General features: G+C 31.4%; 3 protein-coding genes across 4 annotated transcripts; 1 reads left to right on the forward strand and 2 right to left on the reverse strand.

Annotated features, from left to right (window-relative positions):
• Nucleotides 1-1,114: 1,114 nt before the first annotated feature.
• LOC107642960 (cytochrome P450 87A3-like) lies at nucleotides 1,115-4,667 on the reverse strand. 2 transcript variants are annotated; one of them, XM_016346481.3, is made up of 9 exons: nucleotides 4,448-4,667; nucleotides 4,040-4,361; nucleotides 3,146-3,295; nucleotides 2,725-2,976; nucleotides 2,530-2,619; nucleotides 2,343-2,421; nucleotides 1,973-2,079; nucleotides 1,517-1,644; nucleotides 1,115-1,411 (listed from the first exon to the last, which is right to left on the reverse strand). In XM_016346481.3, the coding sequence occupies exons 1-9, from the start codon at nucleotides 4,639-4,641 to the stop codon at nucleotides 1,249-1,251; spliced, it is 1,485 nt and encodes a 494-aa protein (XP_016201967.1). In that variant the 5' UTR covers nucleotides 4,642-4,667; the 3' UTR covers nucleotides 1,115-1,248. The 2 variants fall into 2 exon arrangements, with proteins under 2 accessions (XP_016201967.1, XP_088344397.1); XM_088488271.1 differs by having other exon boundaries at nucleotides 2,343-2,619; nucleotides 4,448-4,650.
• An 8,480-nt stretch (nucleotides 4,668-13,147) lies between these two features.
• HAP2 (hapless 2) lies at nucleotides 13,148-17,447 on the forward strand. The gene is made up of 18 exons (XM_021123065.2): nucleotides 13,148-13,273; nucleotides 13,371-13,514; nucleotides 13,611-13,699; nucleotides 13,786-13,825; nucleotides 13,928-13,985; nucleotides 14,082-14,142; nucleotides 14,285-14,363; nucleotides 14,461-14,595; nucleotides 14,695-14,889; nucleotides 14,976-15,056; nucleotides 15,163-15,263; nucleotides 15,430-15,547; nucleotides 15,857-15,889; nucleotides 15,988-16,081; nucleotides 16,168-16,256; nucleotides 16,396-16,508; nucleotides 16,621-16,721; nucleotides 16,821-17,447. Exons 1-18 carry the CDS (start codon nucleotides 13,148-13,150, stop codon nucleotides 17,240-17,242), a joined length of 2,079 nt encoding a protein of 692 aa, XP_020978724.2. The 3' UTR covers nucleotides 17,243-17,447.
• Nucleotides 17,439-20,786, reverse strand: LOC107642961 (cytochrome P450 87A3-like). The gene is made up of 9 exons (XM_016346482.3): nucleotides 20,431-20,786; nucleotides 20,023-20,344; nucleotides 19,768-19,917; nucleotides 19,353-19,604; nucleotides 19,158-19,247; nucleotides 18,964-19,042; nucleotides 18,539-18,645; nucleotides 18,014-18,141; nucleotides 17,439-17,908 (listed from the first exon to the last, which is right to left on the reverse strand). The coding sequence occupies exons 1-9, from the start codon at nucleotides 20,622-20,624 to the stop codon at nucleotides 17,803-17,805; spliced, it is 1,428 nt and encodes a 475-aa protein (XP_016201968.1). The 5' UTR covers nucleotides 20,625-20,786; the 3' UTR covers nucleotides 17,439-17,802.
• Nucleotides 20,787-26,221: the final 5,435 nt, after the last annotated feature.

The following is a 26,221-nucleotide window of genomic DNA, read 5'->3' on the forward strand; positions in this document are numbered from 1 at the left end:
AAAACAGGTCAGGCAAAGGCAGGCTTTGCTCTTAACAGGCGGTCAATTAGCCTGAACCTAGCCTGCAACCTGCTATAAACTTTTTTTAAAATACTAAACCTGACTTGTTATTCAACCTGGCTTGACCTGAAACCTGTTAAAAGGCCTGATAATTTTTTTTACAAAAATAAAAATATTATTTAAAAAAAAAACTATTTTTTAATAAGCATATTTATATATAATATGTCATATTTAATATTTATAAGAATTTTTAAATTTTAAAGTATTTAAAATATATAAAATTATTTATAATTAAATATAATAAATTTAAAATATTTCATAATTTTGTTAATAATAAAAAAATTATTTCTATATGTAACTATGTATTAACAGGCTCAGGCAGGTCTGACAGGCCAATAAAGCTTATTAGTGAGTCTGAACCTGACCTATTAACATAATAAGCCTTTTATAAGAGCCTGTATCTATTTTATGACAGGGCAGGGCAGACCAGGTCAGGCCAAACACAGGTCAGGTTGCAGGCCCCTGACAGGCCGCCTGACCTTTTTCCACCCCTAGTGGCAGGTGGGTTAGCTCGCTTCGCCAAATGGCGAGCTACCTGTTTATTGAAGTGGTTCTAAATTTTTACCCCATTATATCTAACGGCGGATTGACAGGTTTATGCTGCTAATTCTCTTTTTTTTAATTATTAAACTATTAAATATTAAAAAATATATAATTTTACAAATATTTCAATAAATTTATAATTTTTAAAGACATAAAAAAAATTATAATTTTTAAATTCACAAATACTAAAGTTTTTATAATTCTAAATATCTAATAAACATAATCATCAACTAAATTTTTTGAAACAAAATAATGAAACTAAAATTGTCCGAAATAAAACAAACATTATCCAAAATATATAATTAAACATTGTCCAAGTCTCTAATTAATCAAACATGGTCCAAATTATAACTTGGAGTAAAACGAACAAACATTCTAAATACAAGCACAAAAAGAAGTTCCAAATTCAATTATCATCTCAAAACAAAAAGTCAGCTGGACAAGCCCGTCCCGCCCCGCCCCGCTTAAATCCGCCACGCCAAAACCCATGGATTAGGCGGTATGGGAGTATGGGTTTGGCAGACTTTTGTTATAGCGGCTTCAAATTTTATCTCGACCTGCCTTTTTTGGCGAGCTATGCAAGCCGGTCGGGCAGGTTTCAACCCGGTTGCCGCCCCTAGAAAATACCAAAGATTGAGAAGGTGTTCAATGTAATTTCCTACCATAACGTGGGAGTATTTTGGTTTCTAAGTTGTGATGTTCTGATTCTTGATTACTTTGATCTTTTTTAATCATCTGAACATGAAATCCATCTGGAAATTGTAATCCAGGCGTTCTAATAATATTCCCTCCTTTGATAGGGTTCCACCTGAAATATTATTCATATTACTATTAAGAAGATACTCTTCATCTGAATTTAAATTTACACTCAAAAGAAATATGCATGGTAGTGACATTTTCATGATGATGTTACCTGTACTTGGTCACCAAGCAATGAATAAAGACAGCCATCTGAACCTTAGTGAAGTCTGCTCCAACACAAAATCTCATGCCGCCGCCGAAAGCCATGAATTGTCTGGTTGCACCATTCAATTCTATTCCCTGTAAACCATTAATATATTAGTTTCTTATATTCCTTGAAGGAGCTCTAAAAGACTAAAATCATGTAAATCATTTTGCTGTTTATGACAATTGATAACTATACTCACGTTGAATCGTATCCTTATTAGACCAACTCATACTTATTGAACAAAAATGCTACACGCATGTCAAACTCAATTACTAAAATTTTTTATGTGTATTTTATATTTTAAAATGTATTCTGTATGAACGCTGATTTGGTAACTGATTTTTTATAACATCCAAGTTGTACCATATTATATGAAAATAGCATAAGTGTGACAAAATATATAGAAGACAAATCACATACCTCCCATCTGGAAGGGTTGAAGGAGAGAGGATCTTGATATTTGGCTGGACTCAAGTGAACAGCTGGGGGACACACCATTACTGCCCAACCTGCTGGTATGGTATATCCTGCATTGCATGAGGTGGTGTTCATGTCAGATACATTACCTATATAAAAAGGCATGTATGTGTATATGTGATGTATGAACTGGACCAATCAAATAAAATTTGTAAATACATTGAGACATTCAGTGTTCCTATTAGTCCAATAATTGGTTGATTTCATAACTATCAAATAAAATTGTCTTTAATTGTTTAATCATATGCCAATGAGTTTTCTACTTCTCTTTTGAGGGATTCTAAGGAGACAATTAATACATTTAATCACATACCTTTGAAATTAATTTCCCTTAGAGCCTTTCTAAAAATTCCTGGAGCTATATTTGCAAGTCTCACAGTTTCATTAATGAACTGCAAATCATCATGGACTTGAAAAATGAGATTATATACATATGGAAATAATGAAGAAGAAAACATAGAGTAGTATACAAGAAAGCTTGTAATATATTCTGTATTCACCTGAAATGTATATGTCATTGATTTATATTCTTTCCATGTGACTCCGGAGTTTGGATCTTTGCGTCTTTTGAGTATGGATTCATGTTCTTCCTAAAAGGCAGAATAGTTTGAAGGGTCAAGATGAAGAAACTCAGAATGTCAAAAGCCACAAAAATAGTTCAAAGGACGATGAGTAGTTTTTAATTAACAACATACTTGTAATTGCTTGAGGACCAAGGGATTGTGAGAGAGGACTTTGATGGCGTAAGTGATTGCGAGAGAAGTGGTTTCGAAGCTTGCAAAGAGGAGGACAAACATGAGGTCCAAGGCTATGGCTTCTGTGAGGATTGTTCCCTCTTTCTTGAGTTCTTCAACTACATAGTCAAAGAAATCACTCTGCTCTTTCCTTGGCTTTGCTTTTCTTTCTTCAAGCATCTTCTTCAGCATCTTCATTGCCCTTTTCCTACCCTATGAACAAATTAAACAAACAACACATGCTGCTTCATTCAGACATTCTAGGTTGTGATGCACAGTTGTGCCAAATAATGCCAAAATTTTCAAAGAAAGAACTCAAAAAACTTATTATGATTTATATACTAATAACTATGGCTATTGTTGAAGAAATGAATTTATTTACCTGAAGACATTTATGATACGCTGTTCCTGGTAGGTCAAGAGGGAAGGAGATAAGTCCTTGTATAAATGCAACAAAGTTCTCCCTTAGATTCTCTGATGAATTCTTGGAGTCATAACTAATGAGTTTTTTGGCAGTAAAATCAAATATCATCTGCATGGAGGGACGGATCCAGAAATATTATTATAGGGCCAATAATTTATATAATATTTAAAAATTATACAAAAAATTATATAATGTAAGATGTATTACAAAAATATATCGATAGAGAATAAATTTTAAAGTGCAAAATATATGTATGTACTTTTTACTAACGAAATGGGCGATTTTTCGTATCATAAAATTCATAGATAATAGAATCTGTATCAAATTTTTTAGCAATTTTCTTTTCAATATAATTAAAAGACAATTAGCAAGAAATTCATCTTTCATTTTATTTTTGAATCATTCTTCACACTATTCATAGTGAAAAAGATCTTTTTGTAACTTGAAATAAAGAGAATTAATACCAGATAAATCAGGAAAGATAGAAAAAGAATCTACTTTATAGAGTTTGAAAATGTTTATTTAATTAAAAAATATTATTAATAATATTTTTTTTCAGATTTTTTTAATATTATTATCTATTTTTTATATATTAAAAATTATTAATATTTAAATTAAATTGGACTTTTATTTATAATAGATAAAATATTAAATAAATTTTTTAAAAATTTAAATTATACTTAATAATTTATTATTATTAATTTTTTTTTAAAAAGCTGGGACCCTTATGTCGGTCGCTGACTGCATGGAGGTACAGTCGTACAACACAAATCAAACCATGTTTAGAAGAAGAATAAGAAGATTATGATATATTTTGATTGTGTATTAATGAATGAATGAATGAATTCATACAGTGGCTGTTGCTTCTTTGAGTTCAACAGTGTCCTGGGATGACCAGTGTTGTAAGGAAGTGCATGCTGCATGTTCAACCTCAGAGAGCATCTTCTTAAGGCTTTCAGGACCAAAGAGACTCAGCACCATGTTCTTGAGGTACTTGTACATGAATCCATGTAATGATCCTACATTCTGTCTCCCAAAGATCTCTGTGAATGTATCAGGGTACCAACTCTGGAACACTTGTCCCTCTTGCTGGAATATGAAGTAATTCAGATCGGGGTCTGTTGATACCACCACTGGTCTCCCCACCAAGTTAGTCTTGAATATTGATCCATACCTGAAAAAAAGAGATTCAAAACCAATCAATGTTTGTAACTAACTTGTAAGGTTTCATTGGTCAACAACTGAAATAGTTATATATACCTTTTGATCCTGTGCTTGATGAAGGGAGAAATGTCATCAGAAGTGTTAGGAGAGAAGAACTGAAGGGTCTCACCAACAAGTGGCAACCCCATTGAACCTGGTGGAAGCCTTCCATTGCATGTAGGATTCTTCCATCTATAAGCCAAAAATGTTGGCAAAATAATGATCAATGCTACAAGATACAGAGGCCACATTTTTCTTCCTTAGAGAAGAAAGGAATGAATGAAAAGCCATTTATAGAGAAGAGAAGATAATTAAATTAAAAAGGAGTGGACAGGCTCAGAGTGAGTAACAGTAAAAAGATAAGGAGGCTTGAGAAGATAGTGTATTACAGTTGGATTTGCATACATATCAGCATGATACAAGATCCTTTAGGTGAGAGGTTATTTCATAACAGAGCCTGTCGAAGAAGATAATAATAATAAGGGGTAAAATTACTAAATTGGTCCATATGTTTGGGCATGTTTGGGCGTAATTCTGTTTTGATCCTTAAGGTTTAAAGTGTCCTATTTGAATCCAAAAATGTTTCATTTAGCATCAATTTAATTCTACAGTGAGGGTCAAAGTTAAATAATTAACGAAATGTCCTACATAACAATAGTACAAGAACAAAATCGATAATATGGAGAACATGTACAAGCTCCAGAGGCACAAAATCAACCGTTGATGCATTAATACATTTATTTATTATTTTTCTTATAATATAAATAAAATATTTTCTATAGAACTAAAGAGAATGATAAATAAATATATTGATGCATCAACAGTTGATTTTGTGCCTCTGGAGCTTGTACTTGTTCTCCAGATTATCGATTTTGTTCTTGTACTTTTGTTACGTAGGACATTCCGTTAATTATTTAAGTTTGACCTCATTGTGGGACTAAATTGATGCTAAATGAAACTTTTTTGGATTCAAATAGGACACTTTAAACCTTAAGGATTAAAACAGAACCCAAAATTCATATACCAGCAGAAATGGAGCTAGGAAAAAGCGATTCACTTACTATTTTATTTGAATAGAATTGAAGAACTCAACGAGCCCGACGCGTGGCCGCAAACGGCTCGTCAATCGGAGCTCCGGATCAAAAGTTATCAAAGAAAGAAGATCAAGCTAGGTTTTGGAATTCATTCTCTTCTTCTCCATGCATTTACGCTGCTTCTGTTGTGTTCTAAGGCAGAAAATGAGCTTTAGCTCATTTATATACTGGGCTGGTTAGGCCCGCGGGCCTGGTTTGGGCCCGGTTCAACCGGCATTATGTCCAAACATAGGGGACCAATTTAGTACTTTACCTTCTAAATAAAAAATTACGCTGGAGACGATTTCGATTCTGACCCTAAATGTTAGGACCAAAACAATACTTATCCCTAATAATAATAACACATTTCTAGTTAATCAATTAAAGTACTAGCCAACTTTTTAAATTTCAAAAGAAGAGCGTCGTCGCTTCCTCCCATCTTCCAAAAAAACATCCCAAAAAAATCTAGTAATTCACATAAAAAATCATCTATTTACTCAGAAAAAAACATACAAAAACCCTATAAAAGAAACACATTTAATCGGAAAAAAAACTTCTGAAAATACAGTTAAAAACAAATTTGAAAAAAACTGCACTCCTAAATGAAACATCCCAAAACTTAGAAAAAAAAAATCCAATAACTCACATAAAAATAACTCATGAAAAGAAACATTCATTCACTAAAAAAAATTTAAAAACAGTTAAAGAAAAAAATTTTAAAGAAAATAGGAACACATTACAAATTGCGAGAGGGCGTTGTAGTGATTAGCGGCGGGGTGAATCACGAAGGGAAGAACGCAATGGTTGGAGGCACTGCACATGGGAGTGGAGGGAGCTACGACATTCGGCGGGACTGCACGACCCAAGGAAAGAGCCGATGTGGTCAGAGGCGCTACGCGTTGCGAGTGGGGAGCTGCGATAGCCGGAGGCACTATGCGTGGTGACGTAGTGAGGGCGACAGTTGACGGCGCTATGATTCGTGATGGAGAGCGCTATGGTAGAAGAGGAAGTCAGCAACGACATAAGTGGAAGTAGGAGAGGAAGGAAAGGTGAGTTGTTGTTTTTTTAATTTTGGGGTTATGTTTCAAGGTGTTCTTTTGTGTTATTGGACTTTTTTTTTGTTGCAGCTACATTGTAGTTGGTTGGAGTTGGCTGATACTTTAGTTGATTATTTTACTAAGTGGATCGAGACAGAATTTTTGGCTACTATCACAGCTCAAAAAAGTAAAAAAATTTTCTATAAAAATATTGTCACCTGATTTAAATCTTTATCATCTCGATTTGCCAGTCTTTATTCAAAAGCATTTCAAAAGCATGTAATGAGTTTATTATCTTTAATTGTTAACACTTTAGGATCAAATTTGAAAGACAAACTAATAAGTATTTTTTTCACTATCTTTTTATCAGACAAACCTTCCTATAAACTTTCATTTCAGTTACTAAACTCATTAATCTTGTATAGTAACTTTTTATTTTCTCAAAATCTTTTATTTTCATATTTGTATATTGCTTCCTTAGAGATTGGAAGAGGATTGTGCGTACCTTTGTATCGCCTCTGAACTCTTGCTCAAAATTTTTTCACACTTCCTTAACTGACGATATTCCCCATATCCTTGAGAAGATTGTCTTCGTTACAACTTGTTGGAGGAAATATAGAGCAATATAATTTCTTTATTGCTCTTCTTTCAATTTCTTCTTTTCTGCAGCGAAAAGTGTTGCTTGATTTTCGTGGACAACACCCCACAAATCTTATACTTATAGAAAAGTTTTTATTTGAGATTGTCAATCCTCATAACTGTCTTCTGACAATATGGGCACAAGAATATTTATAGTTGAGATAATCATAGTTATGGAGAAATTTGTTTGAGTGGGTTATAATGTGGTAGATATATATAGTTGAAAGTTTAGAAAAAAGATTCTATGGCCAATAGATGATCGAACGTAACTCTGATGCTACTGTTAGTTTTATGAAATAGTTTGAAGTTGGTTTAGTATACGATGAACTTGAATTGTATAGTAAGAATACTAAAGATAATTTTAATGAAGAAATAATTTGGATAAATGGTTTGAAAAATTTGATAGTTATATTATTAATGAGTTAAGAAGAGAGTACAAAAGCTAATAAAATCTAATATATTTGTTAAAGTTAATTACAATGAGTTTCATAATGACCTATTTATAAGTTTCACAAGTTGGTTCATTACAATTTTTATATAATTCTAGTTCTTGAATATTATAAATATTTTTAGATATTATCTTCTTAAACTTTTTAGTTACTTAATTTATTTATTTATTTTTAAAATTATGAAAATTCTAAAAAATATTACAAATGTATAACATATTCAGTAGGGATGTAAATGAGACGGGGCGGGGGATGCTTCCCTGCTTTCCGTCCCTGCCCCCAAAGTTAATCCCTGTCCCCACCCCGTTCTCGCTATGGAGGAATAATTGTCCTCATCTCCGTTCTCCGTATTCCCTGTATTTCTCGTGGGGCTCCATTTCTCATCTCCCTATATTTAACATTCATATAGAAATTATAATAAAAAATATTAAAAAGACCAAAAAACAAACTACAAAATATTATTACAAATACACAAATATATCTTATCTAAGATTATAAGTCCAGAAATATAACATAGCAAATCATAGTCCATCAAATAAAATCTTGAACAATAGAGTTAGAGTTTTTCAATGAGTAAAATTACTAAAAGAACCTCTATATTAAAAATAAAGTAAAGTTATTAAGTAAGTTCAAAAATTCAAAAAATTATCGGAAGATGGGACAGGAATCCCGCTCAGATCCTTGTGTCTATTTCAGAAGAATTTCGCTTCCCATTTCCATTCCAAAAAAAAAATTCTCCATTACTAAAAGCCATTCGGGACCGTCCCCGCGAGATCCTGACCTCCTAGGACTTTTGACACCCCTACTACTCAGTAAAGGACAATTGACAGCATCACACACTGGACTCTCCTCAACTTCAAAGGAATATGGACCATGACCTGATTGATGAGATGTTGAGTGTCCCTTGTGGTGGTGAAGCTCTCTGTCTGTAATGATCTGAAACCAATGGCTGACTCGACGAGTCAAAGAGATTTCGGCGATTCGAATTTTTGTGTGGTTTTCCAGAGTCAATTTCAAGAATCCCTGCGCTTCTTTCATCATCCATGTTACAAGTCTTTGTCCATGATCTTCTTTGAGTCCACATCGTTCTATCTCTCGATTGCCAATGGGGACATGGGATCTAGAACCATTTCTCTACAATAATGACATGAATGCTCTGAGGAGTTAAATCGCTAAATTTGTTGCCGGAAGAGTAAAACTATAAAAAAAGACAAAAGGAAAAGAATACGGAGTGATGGTGACACCATCACAAAAACGGATAAATCAAACCGTAACCCAGCCAAAACTCAGAACCAGAACCCTTTCTCCTTATCTCCTCTCACCTCTCTCTCACTGCTCGGCCTTCCAGCGGCATGTTGTTTCCCTAACTTTATCTCCGCTGCGTGCTCCCCTGCCTCGCGTCATCTCCTCCCTTGAGTATGGATCACTGCTCACCTCTGCTCCCTTGATTTGCTTTTGATTTTGTTTTGAATTTGAATTGGCTGTTGCTTTTTTTTTTTTTGTTTAATTTGGGAATCGCAAGCTGAGGTGCTTCATTTGTGGTTGTTTGTGAAAGCGCTTTCCCGACATGTCTGGTATTTTCTAGCGGCACTGCTTCCTCTATCCTTTGGCAGCAAAGAAACTTCTTAAAAATTTGTAAGGATACTTTATTTGATTTGCTTCTTTCAACCTTTCTCTCATTATAGCACTAGACAGTAGTTGACATTGTTTGTCGACGATAATTCTTTCAATCTTGTTATTAAAGCTTGGTTGTTGTTGTGTGATTGAAATATGAAATTACTTAATAGAAGATAAGGAGAGAAATAATTCACAATTGAAGTGGAGGCTATAGGTCATGTTAGACATAAACATATTGTGCGTATTGCATAGAGGGGGTTAACAGGTACTTCTTTTTAGCAAAGCAATAAATTATTTTAAGTTATTATATGTGCTCTCACAACTCCTAAATACATAGTATCTCTTTCTTTGTATTATCAATAGCATTTTTGTTTTAGTGTTTGTTTCAATATTCAGGCTGCTAGTGGATGAATATGTGAATAATGGTAATTTAGAGTAATGCATGCATGTTGCCATGGAACAAGGACACTTACCTAGGAGATCCGCATGAAAGTTGTACTCGACAGTTATCTAGTAAGTTCAGCTTTTTACTTTAAAACATTGGTCTTGGTAATTGCCAACACATTTCTATTTTTATCTTTAAGTTCTTTGCCTCTGAATGGATTTGATTGTAATCTGATATGTTATCCTATATCACTAATAATATTCTTTTTTCTTTGTTAAATAATACTATGGTTAAGTTTTAATATGAGAAAATATCACTAATATCACTCTCTATTTTACCTTCATTCTTAGCAAGCTTGTTTACTTACATGAAGTAATTGAATCGAAAGTTGTTCACCAGATATAAAGTCTAGCAATATATATTGATTGATGACGAGTTCAATAAAATGTTTTATGTTGTGAAAATGAAAATTCATTGGGTATGCATTCCTATCTCTTTTAACTACATTAAACTATTATTTTTAAATAATAACCTGGTCATTGTTTTTCCATGACTTAAGAGATAACATAACCTTATTTGAATGTTATTGCAGGTACTCCTGTGAAAATGTTAGAGAGCTAATAATGATGTATTTTGATACTTGATTTTGTAATAGTTTAAATTCCTTTAATTCAGGATATTTGCTTTTCAACACTATTACTTAAATTTCATATTTTTATTATTAAAAATATTACTTATATGGATGATAATCATCTCTTTAATTTTGTATGATATAATTTTGTGCTAAGTAACATTTTATTATATTTTATTTTTTAAATTTATCTTTCATGATTAGCCACGAAATATAACATAGTTAAATAACCCACCAACATTAACCATAGAAAAAATGTGACGAAAAACCTAGCCTACCAATATTAGTCACGGATAAAGTATGGTCGAATTATATTTTTAATTTATTTTTATTTATTTTTATTTTTATTTTTTTAATCAAAATTATGCAATTTTATTACCGAAAATTGGTCCAATTTGAACTACAGGCAGAATTGTAATAAAGAGAATAGGAAGTTCCAACTTTAATAAAATAACTTAACCATAAGAAAACTTAAAGAGGTAAAGTAAAAACTTAAGGGTCTCATCTTCTCTCACGCTTTTTCTGCCCATCTCCACCATAGTTTTTGAAGGGGTGATTTTACCTTTAAATATCCTGCGTTTCTTGCTAACCAGATTTGCCATAAGAGGTTTGCTGCTACTGCTCTTTTTTCATTAGATTTTCCTCCATTCTCAGTTCTTCTTACAGCTGAATCCACTACTTCCATGGTTCTTAAGGTTGAATCTGCCATGACAGATTTGAACATTTCCAAACTTCAGTCACATCTGGGCACTCCCAGAAATAATGAAAAATGTTTTCTTGTGACCGATTGCATTTTGGACACCAGGGTTCAATGGATTGTATTCGGGCGTTCAACCTTTTTTGTGTATCAATTTCCATAGCAAATTTTTTATTTTCGGTTGACAATTAATTTTCCATATGTTCCTCCATAAATCTTTTCTTTCGCATTGTTCTAGCATGTATTCAATTGGTGGGTGGTAGAAGTTAAAGGCTATTTTGTATCCTGAAGTAACAGTGAATCTGTCCCCTTTCTCCAGTATCTAGATAACTATATTCGTGGCTAATAGGCCAAAAACCATAGTTTAGTCCAAATATATATTTTTTTAAATTACATAACAAATTTATGATTCTAAAATTAAAAAAAAAAAGAAAGTAGTATTATTCCGAGTACTTGAAAATATTCTAGAGTACATGAAAATAAAAGAAGTACTCTCTTTGTTAACCATCTACACATATACTTTACCCATTTATCTCTTAAATATTGAAATGTTGAGCACATTTGGAAAATTCCAAATTTTAGGAGAAGTAATTAAGAAGGCTGATTTAGGTATAAGACATTAAAATATAATTGATTAAATATTTTAAAAATATTTTTAACAAAAATATTTAAAGAAGTGAACAACACTTATACTACGCTCACACAAACGGCACCGTTAATAGCAGCACACATAGCGAAAAATCGAGCAGGGGGAGACAGATGATTGGATGAAGAATGTGGGCGCAATCGATGAGTGAAAAGAAGAAACTAAAGCGTAATTGACGTTATTAATGGCTTGTGTTATTACTTATTACACCAATCTTAATTTTGCAAAACCAGCCATTAATGTGAATTATTCAAATTATAATTTAATAAAATAAATTAAAATAATTATAATTAATTAAGTTGTTCAATTTTTTTTGCTGGTTTAGACACTTGGTTTTTTGTATTTTTTCAAATATTTTTTTTGTCCTCTTCTAAACTCCTACTCTTTTATATATATATATATATATATTGTCACATGCATATCTTTTATCTACTTTTAATTTATACATATATCTCTTGGAAATGTAATTTTTTTTTATTTTTTTAATTTAATTTGATCATTTTAATTTTTTATTTTAGGCTTGATTTTTGTATATTTAGCCTGTATAGACGAAGTTCTTAAAAAAATGAAGTTCTAGTTAAAATTAAATATGTATTTATTGAATTTTTTAATTTTATATAATACTGATGAATACTCTCTTAACATGTATTGGTTGAATTGTTTTATTTTTGACGTTCATTCTTTCAGAAGCAAAACCATGTTATTTAAAGAAATAATTTTGTTATGAAAATAATTTTTTAAATGAACAATCAATTATAAAAATATTCGATAATAAAAATTAAAAGAATACATAAAAACTTAAAAATATTAACAAGAAAATTGGCTTTTTTTAAAATATTTTTTTAACTTTAATATTTATTTATTTATTATTTTATTTATAAATTATTTGTTAAAAAAATATGTTTACATCGATAAATTTTAATATTAATTAATAGATCCTTTGGTGTAAAACTAATTTTGGTTGTGATTTTTTTAAATTGATATTTTTTATTGCTATATAATGTCATAGAAAATATAAAACTAATTCTCTTTATATATAAGTGATACTAAATTTTTCTAAAATAGCATAATAAGATAGTAATTTATTTCATATTGATGCTATATAAAAATTAATTGTTAATTTAATAAAAAATTAAATAATTAAAATCATACATGTAATATAAATATAATTTTGTAATTTTAAAAATATTAAAAATATATTTTAAAAATGAACCCATCAAACATATTTTTTTATTTTCCATACATAAAAATAAATCTTCTTTTTTATAAAGGTAAAAAATTGAAAATTATTTTTTAAAATAAAAATAAAAATATTTTCGCAAATTAATCAAACTGCTGAATCATCAAAATGAAAATTTTTTATGTTAGGTATTTTTTTGGCCGAACAGTTTTAGTCACTAACAAAAATTACATTCGAACAGTTATCTCTTTTTAGTAATAATAATATAAAATGCTACCGTCTTGCAGAACTTGTTAATATTATTGGAAGCATCCATGGTTGATCAAGAATACACTAAAGAATAATGATACTACTCCGCACCATAGTCATCATCTTTTTCTTTGTTTCTTCCTTTCTCAGCCTTCACATGGCCGCTGCAGTCCAAATCATTTCCAAGTCAAAACTGGAGAAATGCGAGAAAAACTCCAACTCTGGCGATAACCTTAATTGCACCACAAAAATCGTGGTCAACATGGCCGTTCCCAGTGGCTCAGTAATAACAATGGCTCTCTGAACAAATATTTATTTTATTTTATTCTTGTTTCAAATGTTGAGTACATGTATATCTATATAATGCAATGGTGGTGTAGAGTGGAGGAGAGGCATCAATTGTTGCAGAGTTAGTGGAGGTGGAGGAAAACTCAACCACCAAGATGCAAACGCTGCGGATTCCACCTATCATAACTGTAAATAAATCTGCTGCTTTTGCATTGTATCAGTTATCATACATACGGGTACATACCACTATCACAACTTCTCTCTCTTGCAATGGACACATATAACTTCAATTAATTTCAGTTTGGATGCATGGCTCTTTAATTACTTTGTAGGATGTTCCTTATAAACCTGAAGAGTACTATGTTAGAACACGAAAGTGTGAGCCAGATGCTAGTTCAAATGTTGTTAAGATATGCGAAAGGCAAGCCTTGTAATAATTCTGTTATTAGAAATGCATATTGATGGATTGAATTTATTGATGAGAGTTTGTAGGATGTGTTGTTTCAGATTGCGGGATGAAGAAGGTCATATAATTGAAAAAACTCAGGTGCTGCTATTTATGTATTTTATATTTGATTATTTACGTAAAGATGTCTTTATACGATGATAGCAGATAATCGCTAAACAGTTTGAGATATTTATGCTTTAGCCAATATGTTGTCCATGTGGACCACAACGACGGATGCCTTCATCTTGTGGAAACTTCTGTAAGTGCTTAAATTATTAATTTGCTATTAGTAAGTTATATAGAAAGGATTAGAACTAGAATTAGTGTTATAATGAATTGTTTAACTGGCCATCAGTTGATAAATTGACAAAAGGAAAGGCTAACACGGCACATTGTGTGCGCTTTCCAGGTGAGTGGTAAGCTTTCATTCTTCCTATCTTATGTTGATTCAAATTCAAGTTCAAATCCATTATGCTGATTCTCACTAACAGGAATAGGTTGATCTTAAATGGAAGTAACCTACTTGTATTGTATGTATTTGTTTTCAAATCATATCAGGTTTCATGTATTTGGTATTGGACGGCAAACCTTGGAATTTAGTATTCGAATACAGGTCAAGAGTGGGAACAAAGTTTCGGTATGTACATCATCATACTGGATTTTTGTTAATTGATTATTTGATCTGTTTTTATGTGTATCTAATAGAATTTTTCTTATCCATATTTGGCTGGCAGGAAGTGATTGTGGGTCCTGAAAACAAAACAGTGACATCTCAAGATAAATTTTTGAGGGTTAATCTTATTGGAGATTTTGTTGGGTATACAAGTATACCATCTTTTGAGAATTTCTATCTTGTTGTACCAAGACGGGTATGCTTTTAATGTTGACTAGTATAAGGTTGTTAACAATTATTATTTGACATATTATAGGAAAAATAAAATTGAAATTTTAGAATTTTCTTATCCCAGGGTGGCCCTGGTCAGCCACAGGAATTGGGAAGAAATATATCAATGTGGATGCTACTTGAAAGAGTTAGATTTACTTTAGATGGTTTTGAATGTAACAAAATTGGTGTTAGTTATGAAGCTTTCAATCAACAACCAAACTTTTGCTCTTCACCCTATTGGAGTTGTTTGCACAATCAACTCTGGAATTATTGGGAGGTCAGTAACTTCAACATTATACTTTAAAGTACAATTTTCTTAATAGTTATTGAAAATCTGAGAGATTTTAGTATTATTATTATCAGGCTGATTTGAACCGCTTAAGTAGGAACCAGACGCCACTCTATGGTTTGGAAGGACAATTTGAAAGGATAAATCAGCATCCAGTTATGTTGCAATAGTTGTATATTGTTTTATTTAATTTATATTTATAAATTGATAAGTTAATATATTCCATTATATATTATTTCCAACTTATTTTCTTCTTTGCAGAATGCAGGGGGTTATTCTTTCTCCATAGGAATTACAGAGGTTCTTAATACAAACCTTGTGATAGAATTAAGTGCCAATGATGTAGAGTACGTTTATCAAAGGTAAGATTATTTAGTAGGTACATAGAATAATTATCAAAAGAGTGGTGGTTGCTTCATAGTTAGTTATAGTCATGATGATTATGCTTTAACTTATTTTTTAAGCACTTTAACCCAATTTTACATACAACTTTTTAAAATTTGTTTGATATATTTCACTTTTTTCTAGGAGCCCTGGAAAGATTCTCAGTGTTAGTATCCCTACATTTGAAGCTTTAACTCAATTTGGAGTTGCTACAATCACTACTAAGAATACTGGTGATGTGGAAGCATCATATAGTTTGACGGTACTTTGTTGTTCTACATTTCCATTATAGTTTCTCACCTTCTTAAGGTCTATGTTAAGCTTCCTGGCATCTAATTTTGTTATCCTTTGCTCTCTTTACTTGGAACATGGAATGATCATTTGATCAATTTTCTTTATTATGACTTGGATGTGGCAGTGGAATTCTGCTTGATTGAATTGATGCCAATGCTCCTAAACTCAGATGCTTAAGTTTTATAAAGTCTACAAAACTAGAATAAAATATGCTTGCATAGCAGTAATTTTTCAAGGGGTTCAACATTTAGCTTTGACTTATTGCTCAATCTTGCAGTTTAATTGCTCCAAGGATGTCACCTTAATGGAGGTATTATTTAAAACATCTATGATGTGTTCATTTTCAACAAATGATTGATACTCTAATATATGCTGCTGCTTCTTTTTTTTTTTCAAAATCAATTATAGGAACAATTTTTAATAATGAAGCCAAATGAGATTACAAACAGATCATTTAAAATATACCCGAACACGGATCAAGCCTCAAAATATTTATGCGCAGGTAACAAAAGGTTATACTTAAGTAATTCACATATTTTTTTTATGTATAATATGGTGAAGACATTAACTTTTTTTTTTTGGATGAAGCTATACTAAAAGATTCTGATTATAGCGAAGTTGATAGAGCTGAATGTCAGTTTACTACTATGGCAACTGTTCTTGATAATGGAACCCAAGTATGTTCTTTTCTGGTTCTAGAAATTTTTCGTCTTTATTTTCCCTTGAGATGAAACAAACTCAAATCAACATAATATGTTCTGATATTCTCAATAGTTGAAATGGAACAAAACATGAAATTTTAGGAAATTACTGCAGGGAATGCCTTTTCAACCACCAGAGACTGACATGAGTTTCTTTGATTCTATTGAGCACATGTGGACCAAACTATGGACAAGCTTTGTAGACTTTGTTACTGGAAAATCTTGCAGGTATTATTATTTTTCTTCCGAGATGTACATATTTTACATAATTCAATAGAATCTATATGTTGAAATATGGAGTTTTGCTATAAATTTTTAAGTAGAGATTTTTATTCAACAGGCAAAAATGCTCTGGTTTCTTTGACTTCAAGTGCCATATACAATATGTATGCTTGAGTTGGATATTGATGTTTGGTTTATTTCTAGCAATATTTCCAGCAGGTATGTTTTCCATTTAATGTGATTATTACTATAAATGAAGCTAGAGATTTCAGTACTCACATTCATGAAGGGTAAATAATAATGTTCATTGGATTGCAGGGATTGTGGTATTATGGCTTTTGCATGAGGAAGGCCTATTTGACCCTATTTATTACTGGTGCGACGACACCTTTGTCGACGATCAAATCATGGATAAACAGAACTACAAATATGACAAAAGACACCACCATAGACAAGAAGCTAAGCACCCTAAGCATGGTTCCCAACATAGGCAAAGGACTGGTTATGAGCCCAAGCATAAGCAAAAGCATAGGCATTCTGAAGGAGAGTCTGGTAGTTTTGATCATTTGCATCATGTTCAGAAAGAAAATCACAAGCATGGACACAAGAAGAATAAAGATATCATGTTGCATAATGTTGAAAATCGTGCTCATCATAAGCGTAAGAGAAATCGAGACACTTCAATCGGATTAGTCAAAGAGATGAAGCTGAATCGTGACGAACACAAACAGGAGTTGTAGATGAACAGAACTAGAGTCTATGTAAAGAAAGTTGTTATTATTTTCAGTATTAGACACTGCAATGCTTAGTGCAACTTTTGAACACCCTTCCTAGTTAGACATCATAAGTCTCCTATTATATTTTCTAATAGAATGGGGAACAGAAATTAAAGAAAGTTATTGAAAGATGGACCTTGAACGTAATTTAATGCTATCATTTGAAAGATGATTTTTCTTTCTTTTATAAGCTGGATTTATAGTCTACATTTACATCACTTGTCACAAAGTAAAACTTATCCGTTTCCCTCACTCTCTATAATTAAGGTAACTCATGTCATGAGGAATAATACAACATGATTTTTGTTCCTTTTATAGCATATGCAGAGGAAAATCTAAGTAAAGTTACAATGTCTAAGTGACCTAATAAACAAAACTATGAACCCCACATAGTTCTTTGGCTTCCAAAACATGTCTTCTTGCCTTGTGTGCTTTGAAAATACCAAAGATTGAGAAGGTGTTCAATGTAATTTCCTACCATATATATGTGAGAGATTTGGTTTCTAATTTGTGATGGTACATTCTCATTCTTGATTACTTTGATCTCTTTTAATCATCTGAACATGAAATCCATCTGGAAATTGTAATCCAGGCGTTCTAGTAATATTCCCTCCTTTGATAGGGTTCCACCTGAAATATTATTCATATTACTATTAAGAAGATACTCTTCATCTGAATTTAAATTTAATCTCAAAAGAAATATGCATGGTAGTGACATTTTCATGATGATGTTACCTGTACTTGGTCACCAAGCAATGAATAAAGACAGCCATCTGAACCTTAGTGAAGTCTGTTCCAACACAAAATCTCATGCCGCCGCCGAAAGCCATGAATTGTCTGGTTGCACCATTCAATTCTATTCCCTGTAAACCATTAATATATTAGTTTCTTAGATCCCTTGAAGGAGCTCTAAAAGACTAAAATCATGTAAATCTTTTTGCTGATTATGACAATTGATAACTATACTCACTTTGAATCATATACTTATTAGACCAACTCATACTCCATTCCTATTAGATTTGGTATGGCCATGTTTTAAATATTTTAGGACTAGAATAACTGGACATATAGGTTGAACAAAAATGCTACATGCATGTCAAAAATCAATTACCAAAAATTTTTTATGTATATTTTTTATTTTAATATGTATTCTATATGAGTGACTGATTTGGTAACTGATTTTTTGTAACATCCAAGTTGTACCATATTATATGAAAATAGCATAACTGTGACAAAATATATAGAAGACAGATCACATACCTCCCATCTGGAAGGGTTGAAGGAGAGAGGATCTTGATATTTGGCTGGACTTAAGTGAACAGCTGGGGGACACACCATTACTGCCCAACCTGCTGGTATGGTATATCCTACATTGCATGAGGTGGTGTTCATGTCAGATACATTACTTATATAAAAAGGCATGTATGTGTATGTCTGATGTGTGAACTGGACCAATCATTTCTTAACTAATAATTAATTCCTATTATTTTAATTGCTAGTCCATCCCCCCCCCCCAAAAAAAAAATCAAATAAAATTGTTAAATACATTCAGTGTCCCTATTAGTCCAATAATTGGTTGATTTCATAACTATCAAATAAAATTGTCTTTAGTAGTTTAGTTATTATCCCAATGAGTTTTCTTTTGAGGGATTCTAAGGAGACAATTAATACACTTAATCACATACCTTTGAAATTAATTTCCCTTAGTGCCTTTCTGAAGATTCCTGGAACTATATTTGCAAGTCTCACAGTTTCATTAATGAACTGCAAATCATCATGGACTTGAAAAAATGAGATTATATATACATGGAAAAAATGAAGAAAAAAATATAGTATATAAGAGTAGTATACAAGAAAGTTTGTAATATTCTGTACTCACCTGAAATGTATATGTCATTGATTTGTATTCTTTCCATGTGACTCCGGAGTTAGGATCTTCGCGCCTTTTGAGTATGGATTCATGTTCTTCCTAAAAGGCAGAAAAATTTGAAGGGTCAAGATGAAGAAACTGAGAATGTCAAAAGCCACAAAAATAGTTCAAAGGATGATGAGTAGTTTTTAATTAACAACATACTTGTAGTTGCTTGAGGACCAAGGGATTGTGAGAGAGGACTTTGATGGCGTAAGTGATTGCGAGAGAAGTGGTTTCGAAGCTTGCAAAGAGGAGGACAAACATGAGGTCCAAGGCTATGGCTTCTGTGAGGATTGTTCCCTCTTTCTTGAGTTCTTCAACTACATAGTCAAAGAAATCACTCTGCTCTTTCCTTGGCTTTGCTCTTCTTTCCTCAAGCATCTTCTTCAGCATCTTCATTGCCCTTTTCCTACCCTATGAACAAATCAAACAAACAACACATGCTGCTTCATTCAGACATTCTAGGTTGTGATGCACAGTTGTGCCAAATAATGCCACAACTTTCAAAGAAAGAACTCAAAAAAGCTTATTATGATTTATATACTAATAACTATTGCTTTTGATTGAATTTATTTACCTGAAGACATTTATGATATGCTGTTCCTGGCAGGTCAAGAGGGAAGGAGATAAGTCCTTGTATAAATGCAACAAAGTTCTCCCTTAGATTCTCTGATGAATTCTTGGAGTCATAACTGATGAGTTTTTTGGCAGTTAAATCAAATATCATCTGCATGGAGGTACAGACACAAATCAAACCATGTTTAGAAGAAGAATAAGAAGATTATGATATATTTTGATTGTGTATTAATGAATGAATGAATGAATTTCATACGGTGGCTGTTGCTTCTTTGAGTTCAACAGTATCCTGGGATGACCAGTGTTGTAAGGAAGTGCATGCTGCATGATCAACCTCAGAGAGCATCTTCTTAAGGCTTTCAGGACCAAAGAGACTCAGCACCATGTTCTTGAGGTACTTGTACATGAATCCATGTAATGATCCTACATTCTGTCTCCCAAAGATCTCTGTGAATGTATCAGGGTACCAACTCTGGAACACTTGTCCCTCTTGCTGGAATATGAAGTAATTCAGATCGGGGTCTGTTGATACCACCACTGGTCTCCCCACCAAGTTAGTCTTGAATATTGATCCATACCTGAAAAAAAGAGATTCAAAACCAATCAATGTTTGTAACTAACTTGTAAGGTTTCATTGGTCAACAACTGAAATAGTTATATATACCTTTTGATCCTGTGCTTGATGAAGGGAGAAATGTCATCAGAAGTGTTAGGAGAGAAGAACTGAAGGGTCTCACCAACAAGTGGCAACCCCATTGAACCTGGTGGAAGCCTTCCATTGCATGTAGGATTCTTCCATCTATAAGCCAAAAATGTTGGCAAAATAATGACCAATGCTACAAGATACAGAGGCCACATTTTTCTTCCTTAGAGAAGAAAGGAATGAATGAAAAGTATAGCTAGAGAGAAGAGAAGAGAAGATAAGAAAATTGAAAAGGAGTGGACAGGTTCAGAGTGAGTAACAGCAAGAACTAAGATAAAAGAGGGTTGAGAGTTGAGAAGATAGTGTTGGATTTGCATACATATCAGCATGTTACAAGATCCTTTTATATAGGGAGAGGTCACTTCATAACAGAGCCTGTTGAAGAAGATAATAATAACAATAATAATAATAGTGGTGATAGTAATATTATTAATAAAATAATGTATTTATTTTGGCTTCCCCTTATAGTATTTCGTGAAGTTGGTTGTTCAAAAAGCTGTACAAGTAGTTGGAGATAGAATAGAATAATTGGAGTTATATCTGTCTATATATTTAGACCACTTTATTTGCTTTGTCAACGGCATCAACATATATGATGTGTTATTGAAGAGATTAATTTGCAAACATATGATGATATGAATCTTACTTGATGCTTCCTCTCTCCCACGTCTTATTTATTTATTTATTTATTTAGTTTGTTTTAGTTTCCTATTATCCTGATTGTGATTGCAGCAAATAAAGAGTGCATATAACACGAAACTGAAGAAGCACGAGGCAGAATTGTGGCAGTTTTTTTAGGAGATATTGTGGGTATTCCCTAGATTTGATGAGAGAGTTGAAGCTAAAGAGAGAGTAGTGATGAGGTTCATAGAATCTGAAAGTAAATCTTCCAAAGGATCATTTAATGCTTCAAAAAGTCCTTAAACTTGTGTGTCTCTACTAATGAATGCCTTAACCAACTTCATTCAAAATCTATGCTAAATTCTCAGTCTCTCTCATGTTGATGCATGCCACACATGCTAATATAGCAAATACTAATCAATAATCTTTCTATAGATAGATAATAATAATAATCTCATCATAGGTCCTAACTAAATTCTGTGCTTCAGAGGATTTGTACACAAAATTCGAGTTATGGTGCAGTTGCAATTTTTTTTTTTTGAAAAAAAAGCACACCGGGTAAAGAAGAAGAAACTTACAAAAATGATGCATAGTCAAAATTACTGAACAATATTTGAACATGTAGCTTTTGTAAATATAAAAAAAAAAAATTAATGTGCATTTAAAAAATGCATGCTAATATATATCTTATCGTAAAATTAGTAATAAGGTATTATATTTTATACTTCAATTAATATTTTTATGTTATATGATGTTATTTTATTTTAAAATAATTTATTTTAGCGTAAATGGTATATATTATTTTTTAAATTTAATATTTAAAAGTAAGATTTCGTTAATCAGTTATATAAAAATTTTTAAATTGTATACATTAGTTATATATAAAATCAACTGATTTAACTCGTTTTATTTCTATTAATTTAGGACCTAATTTAGGTTTTTAAAATATACCCAATAAAATATTAGGTTGAATCTAAATCTAATTAAACCCAGTGTGATTCGGTCTATGCACAATCTTAATACTACATACTACAAGTTTATGAAAATTGTGGTATTTGAATAGGAAATGAATTTTGGAAACACTATGAGCTTGTTTGGAAATTTATAAATTAAAATTCATTCAAGAATTAATTTTTTTTGTTTTGAAACAAATAAAAATAAATTACTTAAATTCTTTTGAAAATTTTAATTTTCGTTTTTTCTTCATTTACAAATAAGATCAAAAAGGGTCTAATTTTAAAATTAATTCTCACACCAAACAAATTTAATATATTAAATATCAAAAATATTTCTCTTTATTTATATATTTTAATAATAAGTGGATGTTTAATAAAATAATTTTGTTCTTGACAAAATTATAAAAAAAATTTAACTCATATAAGAGTTATTTCAAATTAAAGAATTAAATTTTATTTTATTAATATAATAAAATCATTTCAAATTATGAAATTGAATCTTAAATAAAAATAAATTCTATTTTTTAAAAAATAAAATTTTTTTCTCACGTTTAAATAGCTTCTAAACAAGCTCTATATTTACCCATCGAGTATATGAATATTGATACAAATTACAATTGACATAAATAATTGTCGGCGCCTATAGTACTATATATTATTTATCTTTACCTATATAGGAATTATTAATCTATATAATATTGGGTGTTAGAAACAAGAGACAAAATTGGAGGAAGGATTTGTGTGTCTATTCAAGTTGTCTGAAATGATACAATATAGAATAATATTTATAGGGGGCTAAGAGAATCGTAATAATAAAGACGTAATATCTTATAATAAATATTCAGATATGCTAAATAATGCTAATTGATCATAATTATATTCTAACATCCCCTCAAACTCAAGTGACAAAACAAAATAAAGAGAAAAAAAATTGCATAAACTGATAAAATGGGTGCAGACGAAACTGTCGGAAGGAAGCGCAGACGGAACTGTCGCTATCTGAAGGAAGTGCAGACAGAACTGCCGGAAAGAAATGCAGACAGAACTGCTGAAAAGAAACGTAGACGGAACTACCACAAGGAAACACAGACGAAACGCAGACGGAACTGTCACGAGAAAACGCAGACGGAACTGCCACGACAGAACACAAACGGAACTGTCACTAGAGAACCCAATGGAACTGCCATGAGAGAACGCAGACGGAACTGCCACGAGAGAATGCAGACGGAACTACCGAAAGAGAGCGAAAACTATATTATTTCTTCATGAGAACAGGTAAGCAGCGGACGACAATGGTGCTTGATCATTCGACTCGAAAAAACATAAGACAGAGAAAATAGGCTAGTTGGTGAGGTGAAAAAGCATGACAAAAGGGAAAGAAGAAGGACATAGAAAAAAAAAATGCAAAAACTATGGTGATTTCACCGAAAGGAAAACAACCTATCCTCTTCAAGGAGGATACCATGGCTCAAATACCATGTTAGAAACAAGAGACAAAACTGGAGGAAGGATTTGTGTGTCTATTCAAGTTGTCTTGAATGATACAATATAAAATGATATTTAATTATTTATAGGGGCTAAGAGAATCGTAATAATAAAGACGTAATATCTTATAATAAATATTCAGATATGCTAAATAATGCTAATTGATCCTAATTATATTCTAACACTCGGTATTATATATATATATGTTGTATAAATTATTAATCTATGACACTATTTACATATACGATTTTGTTTGAATTTCGTTATATATAATTAAATATGTTTTTTGGTGTTTATTGTTGCATTTAAACATCTAATTTATTCTGTGAATCAATTCCTCAAGCCAGCATAAATCGCCATGTATGTCATGAATGATGATGCCTTAGCTTAAATCTCAAGGCAGCCATATCCATCCATTCATACATTGAAGTATGTCATGATTCCGATTGGAGGGTTCGTTGTAGCTAGAATTGCATCCAACAAACTATACTACGTGACCCTTGTATTCATTTTTGGAGACAAAATTAACAGTAATTCTAATGCTGATTCTAGAAATCTAGCTAGGTCAAAAGAGAGAATGAAATGCAAGTAGTTGATTCTAATTAACTCATTGAGCACCGTCCCATCAACCCATTGAGCCACGGATTTGACCAAATTTTGCAGCAATTACCATGATATAGGTAGGTCACTGTGTGTATTATGTTCCAGAAAATTCTGCTTGCCTTTTAGCTTTAATACCATTAATTTAATTTAAATTACGTTTCATTAGGGTGTTGGATAGTTCCTTTTCCTATGCAGAATTCCAGACTAGATAAATAAAATCAAAGAGCAATTGGATGAAATGTAACAGATTTTCTGGTCAATAATCTCCCAAATACCTGGCACAAGGTTTCCAGTTCCTTTACATAATGTATGTATATATAGCACACAGATTCTATGAGCTAATAATAACTATATATTATATATAAGAGGCTAATTAAGCCCATAGAATGTCAAGTTGGTTGTGCTTCTTGGATGGTATACAGGATGTCATGGGACACTACTAATATTTGGATCCATAATTGGTGATTTGGAGTGATAAATTTTGTATTTTTAATTAATAATTTTGGGTATAAAAAATTAGTGTTAGAAATAATTATATTTAATTTTTTTATAAAATTAAATTTAAATTTTTAATACTTGAATAATATTGTTTCTTATCAAGTTTAACTAGGAAGTCAATTATTCTTTTAATTAATATCTGTCAACTTTTAAAAATTATTTTTTATTCTAAATTTTCAAAAGAAGTTATAAAATAATTTTATAATAAAAATTTAATTAATATTGACTAATTAAAAATTAATTCTTTATACTTCTTGCTTCTTATAATATGAGGATACATGTAATTTCAATAGGAAAAAAAAGGGGGGAAAAGAATAAAATCCTAGTGTAATGTATACATACATATAGATTCTAACAAAATTTCCTGTTTTTTTTCTAATAAATCTTATGCATTTGATAAAATTTAAAACATCATTTTCATATAACATCACAGAGAGCCAAGTACGTACAGAACAAATTAAATCTAAGATGTTCCAACAAATTATTATTATCACTGGCACATACAGTTAGCATGTCCCTCTTCATAATCTGATTATTATCTTTTCAATACTCGAAATTAAGATGGGTGAATTCATAGTGTTCCATGAGAATGACACAGATTGCTTAACTGTTTTGGCATATACTTGGAAAGGTACTGTTGAAGTGGATCTCAATAATAATGCCATATCAGTGAAGCCTATATATATAGTAGTTTAAGTACATAATTAATCAAACTTGTTTAATGAATATGTTTATATACATATATACATATACATATTACTAATACAATATGTATTAAGTATTCTACTATTCTTTTACTCTTCTCTCACCATATCGTCCATTGTGTTAAAAAATTAAGATTAGCATAGCAAATGTATGATTATTCTAATAAGATTAGAAATTCTAATGGATGGAGTAAGGCATTATGGGAGGGCCCCACGTGTCTGAATGTAAAATGGCACAAAATCTCATGGTGGGTACCCATATGGAGCTGGTCCAATTCAAAGAGATCGATCCATCTCTTCCTACTCCATGTTCCACCAAATGTGCTAATAAGTTCATCTTTTTTAATTAGTTGACTGGAGATTTGATGATGCAAGCTGACTGGTTGATCAATATGTTAAATATTCAATTATTCCTTCCATCTCTCAGTTATTAGTTTGTTGGCTCTCTAGTAATAAGAATGGTAACATTATATTATATTATATGTGAAGAAATGAAGATACATTGTGTGTCCTAGAATGTATGTAGACCACACCAATACTGAGGACTCAAATTCTAGAGTTCATGAGTTAGAAAATAGAAAAAACTGTATCCTGTTCCTACACCTCTTGTGTAGTAATTGAAAACACAAGATAAGGTTACAATAATTTAACTCCAGCCATATCTATACTAATAAAGAATCTATCACTTAGATTCCTTCTCTTTTTTCCCAAAACAATAAGGATATAAACATAAAATTTAATCTAGATTATGTATTATGTTTTGTTATAATGGAAATATGTTTTAAAAAAATCACATTATAAATATAATTTCCATTAATCAGTTCAGTCAATATCTACTCTTAATTATTTGTTTCATTTTCATTTTGAAATACAAATTTTTATTCC

The sequence above is a fragment of the Arachis ipaensis genome, chromosome B5 (assembly GCF_059453495.1).
Source record: "Arachis ipaensis isolate K30076 ecotype BB chromosome B5, ASM5945349v1, whole genome shotgun sequence".
Classification (NCBI taxonomy): Eukaryota; Viridiplantae; Streptophyta; class Magnoliopsida; order Fabales; family Fabaceae; genus Arachis; species Arachis ipaensis.

Excerpts from the sequence above, each read along its gene's own strand:
- LOC107642960 (XM_088488271.1), bottom strand. The coding sequence starts at position 4,641 with ATGTGGCCTCTGTATCTTGTAGCATTGATCATTATTTTGCCAACATTT. Across the intron at positions 1,645-1,972 it reads TCAACCCTTCCAGATGGGAG|GGAATAGAATTGAATGGTGC; the intron begins GTATGTGATTTG and ends AATGGTTTACAG. Across the intron at positions 1,412-1,516 it reads TGCTTGGTGACCAAGTACAG|GTGGAACCCTATCAAAGGAG; the intron begins GTAACATCATCA and ends ATAATATTTCAG.
- HAP2 (XM_021123065.2), top strand. The coding sequence starts at position 13,148 with ATGGCCGCTGCAGTCCAAATCATTTCCAAGTCAAAACTGGAGAAATGC. Across the intron at positions 15,264-15,429 it reads GTAGAGTACGTTTATCAAAG|GAGCCCTGGAAAGATTCTCA; the intron begins GTAAGATTATTT and ends ACTTTTTTCTAG. Across the intron at positions 16,082-16,167 it reads CTCAAAATATTTATGCGCAG|CTATACTAAAAGATTCTGAT; the intron begins GTAACAAAAGGT and ends TTTTGGATGAAG.
- LOC107642961 (XM_016346482.3), bottom strand. The coding sequence starts at position 20,624 with ATGTGGCCTCTGTATCTTGTAGCATTGGTCATTATTTTGCCAACATTT. Across the intron at positions 19,605-19,767 it reads CATATCATAAATGTCTTCAG|GGTAGGAAAAGGGCAATGAA; the intron begins GTAAATAAATTC and ends ATTTGTTCATAG. Across the intron at positions 17,909-18,013 it reads TGCTTGGTGACCAAGTACAG|GTGGAACCCTATCAAAGGAG; the intron begins GTAACATCATCA and ends ATAATATTTCAG.